The sequence below is a fragment of the Eucalyptus grandis genome, chromosome 3 (genome assembly GCF_016545825.1).
Source record: "Eucalyptus grandis isolate ANBG69807.140 chromosome 3, ASM1654582v1, whole genome shotgun sequence".
NCBI classification, from domain to species: domain Eukaryota; kingdom Viridiplantae; phylum Streptophyta; class Magnoliopsida; order Myrtales; family Myrtaceae; genus Eucalyptus; species Eucalyptus grandis.
The window spans coordinates 30,287,857-30,298,015 of NC_052614.1; the positions used below are offsets into that span (position 1 = coordinate 30,287,857).

The window sequence follows — 10,159 nt, forward strand, 5'->3', positions numbered from 1 at the left end:
CAAACAAGGTAATTGCAGGTTAATTGTTCTGAGTCTAAAAACGATCGTGCCTATGTAGCGGACGTGTATACAAGTAATCATGAATAATTAATCAAACTTAGCATATTTGAGGGGCGTCCGTCATTTCCGTCTTTCTTGGATACAGAGGAAATCTGAAGATGGGCACGTGTGTGTTCACTGCAGATCGAGGTGATTGGGCAAATTATGGCGATGGTTATTAATGGCGAGACTATGGCATTGGCGTTCTCCATTAAGGAAAGACTTCTTGCTGTTGTCTTTTTTTTTTTTTTGTTAACTCGGGAATCGTCGTACAGCCAGCAACCGACGACATAAACCCGAGACGACACTAGCGCAAGGCCACACCTCCCACGACGCTGCACTTTAATCATGCAAATGACGAGGTGGAGAGTCGAGAGTCGAACTCTGACCTTGCAAGTGGCCAGCGTGCACTCCACCATCTCTGCCACCAACGGAGTGGCTTGCTACTGTCATCTTTTCCTTTCCCTTTGTGCGAAATTACGTATATCGCACGATTACGTATGGGAATGTTTCTAGAGCAGGTTCACTTGGAAGAGAGTAATACCAAATTAGCTCAAGCATGGTCGATCGAATAGATCAGGATTATCACTCCGAAAAGGTTCATGCAAACTCCATCGATCCAAATCAAATGAGGTGGGGGTCTGACGATCCACGTCAGTCAAAATTCGTACCGGTTGATATAATAATTAGAGGATAAGGAGACCGAAAGCTTCAGCAATGGCGAGCTTCAATTCCGGCTAAGTCAAACAAAGATTAACATAGACGGCACGTGATGACAATTTGTCACGAGGAAATAAGAATTCCCGATTTTATTTATTGAAGGAGATGACGGAAATTGGCGATCACGGTCTGTGAAGAAAAATCAAAGGCGAACGGTTGAAGAGGATGACTTTTGGGGAACGCATTTCAAAATGGATGCATCATACACCTAAGCAATTACGTACTTCCTGCCCTACCGTGACTTAAAATGTCGGTTTTTCCCTATTGGTTGAGTCGTACCTGACGATTCATCCTTCTAGCGATGCGGAGCATGATTTTTAAATTGGAATGTCTTGGCCGCATGTTAACTCGATCATCTGGGCATGACTCTTAAATTGGAACATCCTGGCCACATATTATCTCGATCATCTTACTTGAGAAACGGGTTGATTGAATCTGACGTCATGTTGGAAGTCCGCATGTCAGGCAGCAGTTTTAGGGGTTTGGCAATCAAAATCATAGAAGATGTTTTAGACATCCAGCAATCTATTGTAACCAATGACATTTTCGGTAAGTTGTTTTTTTTTTTTGTAAGAGGTAAGAATATAATAGCTCGAAACCACTTTACAAAAGACCGGCACCGGGAACAATCACTCAAAGAACACAAAGTTAATGAGTGAAAGGGAGCGGGTATAAAAGAAAAGAAAGAAGCTAGAAAGGCAAAACAAGCAAACCAACACAAGGAACAACCCTTTATTTCTGGTAAGTTGTTGTTGTTGTTTTATTTTTATTATTTATTTATTTTTATTTTATTTTTTGCAACCGATTACTCCGCGCCGTAAACCCTAGGTGACACTTAGCGGGAGGACCCACCACCCGAGTCACATTTAATACACCTAACGCATCCCCTGGATTTTGAACCATTCACCTCTGGGCTGAACATCAGTATGGCCTTATCCATGACCACCGCAGCCCAGTGGTATTTCTGTTTTTTTTTTTTTTTGGGTCTTTGGAGGAGCAGAAACTACGGCTTAAACTGACGCCGTAAACCCCCCAGGTGACACTTACCGCGGCACACTTAATATACCTTACGCCTCCCCTGGGTTTTGAACATTTCACATCTTCGTTGAGGATTAGTAGAGTCTTAACTAGTGGAGCCACCGCGGTCGGTGGTTATTTCTGGTAGTTGTTTTTTTTTTTGGTGAAAGGTAATAATAATTTCTGGTAGTTGTTCATCTTTCATAAATTCAAGAATTTTACCTCTGACTACTAGTGTGGATTGATCCATGCACTATGCCAGCTAGCATTCTTTCACGACATCCGCCAAGCATGATCCATCGCGATGCCTGAGGAGCTTCTCGTGATCAAGGACAAGGCAAGATCGACGTCATGTTGGAAGTCCGCATGTTAGGCAACAGTTTAAGGGGGTTTGGCAACCGCTCAAATAGTATTTGATTATGTTCTTTTGTTGTTGGAAATAAATTTGGAATGAAATCTATTTGGTAAATTTTTTGTTTTAGGAAATAAATTTGTTTTAGAGAATAGATTTAGAGTAAAATCGAGAAGTAAAAAAAAAGTTGATTCTTCATTTTAAGAAAATTTATAGAATCAAGTCAATCGAAAATTTTCTTTCCTCTTCTTTTTCATTTTTGTTTTTCTTCATTTTCTCTTCTTCTTCTGCCACCTTCGAGATCGGCCACTCCTGTTGCCGTCCACCACCACCAATTGCTGGGAACCGGTTGAGCGAGCTTCGACGAGCTCGCCAAAGTCTTGCTAAGCCAAGGTGAGATCTGTCGAGCCTTGCCCAAGCCTCCCCCAGCCACCGATGAGCCTTGCCGAGGGCCAACGACCTTCTGGCGAGGTCGCCAGCCCTTGTCCGACCGGTCGTGAGTCATCTCAAGGCTAGCGATCGATTTAGGAAGAAGATAAAGAAAAAGAAAGAAAAAGTAATAAAATTATTAAAAAAATTAAAAGAAAATGAATTGGATTAGAAATTTTGATAATGGTATTACATGCAATTTTATTCTGAGAATAAAAATTTTAGACACTTATCAAATGTCTTTAAATGCTAAGAATTTATTCTTAGAAACAAAATAAAAAAAAAAATTATTCTTGATAAAAAAATATTTTCGAAAATAGAATTGTTATCAAATGTATCCTTAGTGTTTTACAGTAACACAAGCCATCAGTTATGGCGTAATCCATATAATTCATTTTCTCCTTCATCTTCCTTCTCAAATAGCAACCTTTCGTAGTAAAATGCGTTCGCTGCCACCCGCAAAACCATATCAGGGTTTTGTTCTCCATCTGAAGAGCTTGTCATCAGGACCGCTAGACAGATCCTAGTCGCATCACTTAACATCTGATCCCGACATTGTCTATGTCAAAGAAGCATCGACAAATAGGCATCTACCCAGCTTCTCACAACGTCTTTCTTGTTCATATCGCCAGATCTTTATGCAGGTACAAAAAAGCAACAATCCACAGATGCGCAACCATGAGATATATGGGAAGAATCATCGTTCATGATCCCAACAATTGCTACGAGTCCAAAATGCTGGTCAGGTGTTACAGATATAAGCATCATCATCAGTTCACAAATCAGCGTGCCTTTTATTTCCAGAAAAAAAATGGAATGGCTATTTTCTTTTACAATGGATTACACCATGGCTCCATGTTTTTATTGCCAGGAATAGCAATCAAAGAATGAAGTGTTTCTCAGAAGATGACTACATCACTGGTAAGCAGCTTGACGATCGGAAAGAGAGCGAATTGGAGGACTACTGCTTTACCATGAAAGAACTTTTGCAGCTACACCCTCCCACTGCACTTGGGTTTGCAGTCACCTGCACATAACACCAGAAGTTAGCTGTTGCAATTTAACTAAGAGTAGACATACATAGATCAATAAGGAGAAAGTAACAAGAAATTCCCTCAGCTTAGCATGTCACTTCAGAATTACAGAGAAGGAAACTGCTATCATCGATAGTTTCCATTGTTTCCATTATCAATGATATGTCAAAAAAATAATAGTAATATCTGGATCATTCTATATCAATAGACTTAGCACATTAAAAAGAACACTGATAATCGGGGGGACATAATAGAGCATCTGAGTTACCTGGAAAGCAGCACGGATAAGCTCTTCAACATAATCAACAGTTGCCCCTTTCACAAAATCATATGAAATATTGTCTATGACAAGTTTAACTCCATCTTTCTCGAAAACCCTGAGAAAAAGTACAAGCTATTGAATGTGTTAGCACATTCTCATCACATCTGAGGAACCCATAGGAAAAACAAGCTGTCTCCCTGACTACCTGTCATCTGAATTGGCTTTTTCATCCAAATCAAAAACATATTGAAATCCCGAACATCCACCAGTTTCTACACTCAAGCGAAGCATTTTTTCTTTAAGCGAACCTTCAGCAGCCTGCAGTTCTTTCATTCTCTGAAAAACAGTCCCAATGTCAATCAGTGTTTGAATGACTCGACAAAACAAGGAAAATTACCATCACTAGGTTAGTGAAATTAACGTTCTATGCATGCTACAGACCCTACATGAAGAAAGTTATATCTCAGTCAGCTCTTATTGCATAGTGCTCATCATGACTATCTTTGCCAGGTACATATAGAAGCCGCATCTTATGATGACAATGAAAGCTCAATCATGTGTCAACCTGTACAACATCGAAACCTAAAGCCACTTCAAGACCTTTGCTGAATCGGGAAGCAATATTCTGCCTTTATTTCTTGAATGCATCTCATATGGGGTTACATGGGATATTTCCTAGGCTTAGCCTTATATTCCTCATAAGCATAGCTTCTCTGAGAAGGATGTCATTGACAAGGTACTGTACTGCGGGTGCCAGACACCCCTATGTAAAATCATTGACAAGATGAAAGTTTCACAAATTCTGACAAGAAGGAAGTGTTATAAAACAATATTGCTACCATATTTGCTGTGGAGAACTTAGCTCAAGTACTAGAAGAAAAGTAAGGTTGCAGGGTCCATCTCTCTTATATCCATTTGTACAAAATCAGGAACATCACACTAATGTTGACATTATGACCTTAAATTGCAACAACACAGAGATCGCAAGTGTTTTTATTCTTTCAGGCACATCTGGAAGTCAATCAGATGCACGCCCTGCGTTAAGTGTGAGTCTGCTTCATATCCTTATACATCTACTAAGTCAATCTTTATGAAATTAAGGAAAAAAATACCTGGATGCAAGCATCTGTCATATGTACATCATCCACAGATGGTGATGGAGAGGAAGAAACTTCATGAAGTGCAGAAGCAGAGGAAGAGCTCAAAAGCCTATGGTTCTCTTGAATTCGGCCAGCAAAAAACGGATTCATACGCTTCATCAATGACATTGATGATGACCGAGACATGTCTTGCTTCGCTTGGTGAATCTGAAGAAAATAAAAATAAAAAAAACATAGTAATTGTTCATCAACTATCATGCCATGCTGTATATTTCCAGGGTAGTGAACATCGCTCTTCTTCTACATAATTTGAGAATCCAAAATAAATATTTTGTCAATTGACAATAGAAGTTACCACTATTATGGGTAGAACTGAGTTGCTTCAGTATGAGCTAGACATTCTTTTTGATAAGTAAATATGAGCTAGACCTTTTCTTCTATAGGCATATATGCGCTAGACCTTTTCAAACCATTTCAATGCATAGTCTCTGCTATGGTGAGCATACATTAAAAATTCCCAATATCCAGTCTGTATTTCAGCATCAAAACCTTACAAGGAATTCTCATAACCCTATATTAAAGTAAGACTGGTGCAATTGGGAAATTTATCTCGTTACCAAAGGGATGGAAGGGTATTTTCAACTACTGGGAGAAAAAGATAAGGGCCTCAAAAGCAAAATGACACCAGCAAGTTCAATTACTAATAACAATTACATCTGCCCACGTATAGGTTCATCTTAGTAAATCATAGATTCCACGTACTAATGCTTCTCATCAATTAGACACATAACAAAGTTAATCCCTCTGCTCCTCGTAACTTGATAGTTATCTTCCCCTCATTCATGCATGCTGTTTCTACCACTATTCTTCCATCTGCTGCAGCCTTTTCAGTGACTGCCATAACTCAAAACATCCCAAGTACCAAGCATCAAGCATGCTCACAGAAACCCTTCTCATCAAATGACATGCCTGGGATGTTTTGTAAGAGATTTCACCGGCTATCAGCGACTCCAAATGGCAGTAACAACAGCAAGGATTTCACCAAAATTGAAAAATGGAGGATTTAACAGAAATCTTACTCCCCCCTTGTCCAAGCATGCCTTGGCTATGCTTTATTGCGATTGATTGAAGACACTGTCGAGTAAATTAACAATATATTTCCTAAAGTAAGATAATTTCTACTTGCCCTTCAATTGTTGAGCTACTTTTCTTACTGCTAGATAGTGCATAAGAATTTAAGAAACTTTGGAATCAATACAACTCAATTTTACGGCCCAAAGAGGAGCACAAGTTAGCATCTCAGATGGGATAAAATGCTTGGCTGAAATCACTGATGCTTCAACAAGCCAGCTCAATCATAAGATGGGATAAAATAAAGATGAAAACTTGCAATCCAAGAGCTAAGCAGAAGCCAGGGACAAGAACTTCATGCGAAACCCAGAATCCTCTGAACTCCGGCAAACAAGCAGACAAAGAGAACCAAAATCAATCAACATGGAAATGGAGATTTGTAAGAGAAACCCTTATCACCAAATGACATGCCTGGGATGTTTTGTAAGAGACTTCAACAATAAGGATTTCACCAAAAATTGAAAAATGGAGGATTTAACAGAGACCATTTTCTCCCTTTACACAATCATGCCCTAACTACGCTTTATGCTACACTGTCGGGTAAATTAACAATGTACTTCTTAGATGTAAGATAATTCTTTACGGGATGAAAAACCAACCTAAGGCCTAAGGGTCAATATAAAGCTCTACAAATAGTTAAATAAATGTCTACTTGCCCTTCAATTATTGAGCTACTTTAACTTAAATTGGAAATCAACACCTCTCATTTTTAGAGCCCAAAAAAGGAGCTCGAGCTAGCATATGCTTCAACAAACTAGCTCAACCATAAGGTGGGGAAAAAATGCTCTGCGCTATAAGCTTTCTTCCATCGTCTTCACGTCCTAACTTTTCGCTCAAAACAAAGACGAAAAACTTGCAATCCAAGAGCGCCAAGCAGAAGCCAGGGACGAGAATCTCATGCGAAACCCAGAATCCTCCGCACTCCGGGCAAACAAAGGGAGACAAAAAGAGAACCCGAAAACCGATCGACCCCGGAAAATACCCATCACTCACCCGCTCTCCGAGGAAGGCTCCGTCGAAGCTGGAGGTCGCGTGGACCGAGCCCCGGCGCGTGATTGCCCTACAGAGGCCTCGGAGAAGGGCCCCTCCGCTTCCGCGGGCGGCGGATCCCATGGCGAACGTGGGGCTCCCCGGTTGCCGATTCGAAGCGGTCGGCCTCGCGGGTTGGGGGCGGCGGCGATGCAGCTTCCGGGCAGATGGAACGACGGGCGGTGGTCGGAGCAGAGCACGTAATGTTCAGGCGAAGAGATAGAGAGAGAGAGAGAGAGAGAGAGATGTTTCTAAGCCTCCAATCGAACCGGTCGTTTTGATGCTGCCCACTTGGTTTTTCAACTATTTTTTGACCGGATGGTTTTTATCTTTATGATAATTACATAAATGTTGCCTAAACTATGGCTAAATATGCAATCTGATTCTAATTTAGTCTCTGGACTATATAAATAGATTCAATGATATCATTTAATTAATTCAAATTTGTGGATAATATTAAATATTTTCATATAATTTATGGACTAGATTGAATAAATACAAAAAATTCAAGGGACGTATTATACAAATAAAAAATTCAGAGGTCACATTATATATTGAGCTAAAATTTAGATATCATTGAATAAATTAAAAATTTAGAAATCGCATTACACATTTGATCAAAATTCAATAGTTATTTGTGTCATTTTTCTTTATATGAAAATATTTAATATTTTCTTTGGCATATGTTTCTCCCTATTTGAAAAGAAGATATCCATTAAAAGAATTATAATCTATTTCAGTCAAATTTTTCCATAAATAAAAGATTTTATAAAGTAAAATCTTTTGGCAAATTTTTAGAAAGGAGAATAAACTATATACATTTAAAGTTTATTTTTTTTCTATCCTTTTTGTTGGAAAATGTTTTTGTATTTTGCAAGAATATGCCACTTAGATGTACTTTTTCTCTGTATGCACGGTAAGATACTAAGCACGACCTTATCTTATTTTTCTTTTTAAATTTGTGAAGGAAAAAATTTCTATTATGGTAGACATCTTAGAAATGATTATAAATTGGAGAAGGGAAAGCCAAAATTGTCCGAATGAATTTGGCCTGTTAAGTTGCTTCCCAGAAAGAAAGAGCAATAAAACCAAGTCACGTGACAAAATTAAGCAGGTTATGTACTCAGATCACTTGCTCCACTGCATTCAGAAACATGGCAAAGAATTCTGGAGAATGTTTTATTCTTCCTCGCGTGACATGCATAAAAAAAAAAATTGACTTGTAGAGGCCGGTTTTCTCTCTACCGCATGCGTAGTTTTCTCCTACCTTCAAGGTAGGTTTTGATTCATCCCCAATGAAAAACCTAAACTATCTCCCACAAAACCCCAATTCGTCTACCTCAGGCTTCCAATCAAAATCCCATGTGTTAGCCACTCCCTCCTCAATCCTTGATACACCAATTGACACCCCCCGTTTGTAATCCCCATCCGAGATACCCATCACATTTCCTTCCATCATGCTGCGTTAGCCACTCCCTTCTTAGTCCTCGACTAACAGATTGATACCCCCCGTCTGCAATCCACCGCATCAAAGCTCCCTTCAATCGTTTGGGCTTGTATTCTTCTTTCTTGCTGGTTCCAAACTCCTCAGGCCAGCTTGTGTGAAGGAAAGACCTCTCGCAACACAGTTCTTGGTGATCGAGAGATGGAAGGTCAGATCGAGGAAGAGAGGCATTTAGCAGCTCTTTGCAAAAATCTAGATAAGCTATGGTCTGAAGATGATGTAATTGATGTTAAAGGTGATATTTCTGAAAAGAAATTGACTGAATGCCGGAAAAAGGAAGTTGTATTCTAGACTGAATGTGAATTTTCCAGCATTTTTAAACACAATGAAAAGAGCTTGGAGGATTGAAAATGTTACCTGTACAGTGCTAGAGCCGGGCTATTTCTCCTTTTCATTCCAGTAGAAGCTGAAAAACAGAGAGTATTAGATTCTGAACCATGGTTCTTTTCAAGTAATCTACTAGTTCTATAGCAATGTGATCCCAATATCCCAGAGATCTATTATGAATTTAATCATTGTGCCTTTTGGGTGAATTTCTTTGGCCTCCCATTTGGGAGAGTTACTAATGAAGTTATAAGAGATATTGCATCGAAACTTGACGATGTAATAGAGGTGAAATTAGAAGCTAAAGGGAACATCAATTATAAGATTGGCAAGGCAAAGTCAAGCTGAATCTGGAAAATCCTCTCAAGACTGGAGTTATTATTAATTTGGAGAGCAAGAGGCTGTGGGTAGAATTCAAATATGAGAGGCTTCCACACTACTGTTATTTGTGTGGTAGAATAAAGCATTATGCCACATTTTGCAAGGAAATACCTTATGAGAATTTAGGGCTAGCAAAAGACTTATCGGGAAGATTTGGGCAATGGCTAAGAGCGGAAGTGCGGGAACTTAGTCCGTATGGGAAAATCTTCTATGACAAACAAGATATAATATAAGAAGAAGATGCATGCGTGCCAAAGACCCCTATTTCTTCAGTTCCTGAGAAAGAATAACAGTTGCCGAATCAGAATATGAATGGAATTTTGTCTATCTATGGGTAGAACAATGCTAACAAGCCAATTCAATAGAAGAATAGTCAAGCTACCTCTTCTCTAGCACTGATATTAATGGAGGAGAAAGGTCCTCAAAAGAGAGGGAATTGTTGCATAGATGAAGAGTCTGTCATGGTACTCTATGAGGAACAACTAAAGGAAGTGGAGATGAACATGATAGAGACCCTAGCAGGTGAAAAGGGACTGACAAGGCACAAATCCAAAGGTTCCAAGCTATCAAATGCAAAAAAAAAAAGGGAAGAGATTCTGCTCGTATGGTACTCAAACTTCTAAGGCACCAGTTTTCGACAATACACAACTGGTGGAGACCCCAATTAAAGTGGCAGAGAAGTCAAATAAGTGGGCTTTGGTGATTAGCCCTAATAAGCCACCGGATCATCCATGAAGTTTTTAAGTTGGAATTGTCAATGATTGGGCACACCCTTGACAATTCAACCTTTGAGAGTCCTAGTGATTCATGAAAGGCCTAGTATTATCTTTCTAATGG

The 10,159-nt window shown here is 39.4% G+C and overlaps 1 protein-coding gene across 2 annotated transcripts; it reads right to left on the minus strand.

The window, feature by feature from the left end:
• Positions 1 to 3,226: 3,226 nt before the first annotated feature.
• On the minus strand, positions 3,227 to 7,395 carry LOC104437102 (iron-sulfur assembly protein IscA-like 2, mitochondrial). Of its 2 annotated transcripts, none has more exons than XM_010049986.3 (5): positions 7,078 to 7,395; positions 4,966 to 5,160; positions 4,059 to 4,189; positions 3,860 to 3,968; positions 3,227 to 3,584 (listed from the first exon to the last, which is right to left on the minus strand). In XM_010049986.3, the coding sequence occupies exons 1-5, from the start codon at positions 7,195 to 7,197 to the stop codon at positions 3,519 to 3,521; spliced, it is 621 nt and encodes a 206-aa protein (XP_010048288.1). In that variant the 5' UTR covers positions 7,198 to 7,395; the 3' UTR covers positions 3,227 to 3,518. The 2 variants fall into 2 exon arrangements, 1 of the variants encoding a protein (XP_010048288.1); XR_005548921.1 differs by having other exon boundaries at positions 3,544 to 3,584; positions 3,860 to 3,985.
• Positions 7,396 to 10,159: the final 2,764 nt, after the last annotated feature.

Excerpts from the sequence above, each read along its gene's own strand:
- LOC104437102 (XM_010049986.3), bottom strand. The coding sequence starts at position 7,197 with ATGGGATCCGCCGCCCGCGGAAGCGGAGGGGCCCTTCTCCGAGGCCTC. Across the intron at positions 5,161-7,077 it reads GAGCCTTCCTCGGAGAGCGG|ATTCACCAAGCGAAGCAAGA; the intron begins GTGAGTGATGGG and ends TATTTTCTTCAG. Across the intron at positions 3,969-4,058 it reads AAAGCCAATTCAGATGACAG|GGTTTTCGAGAAAGATGGAG; the intron begins GTAGTCAGGGAG and ends ACTTTTTCTCAG.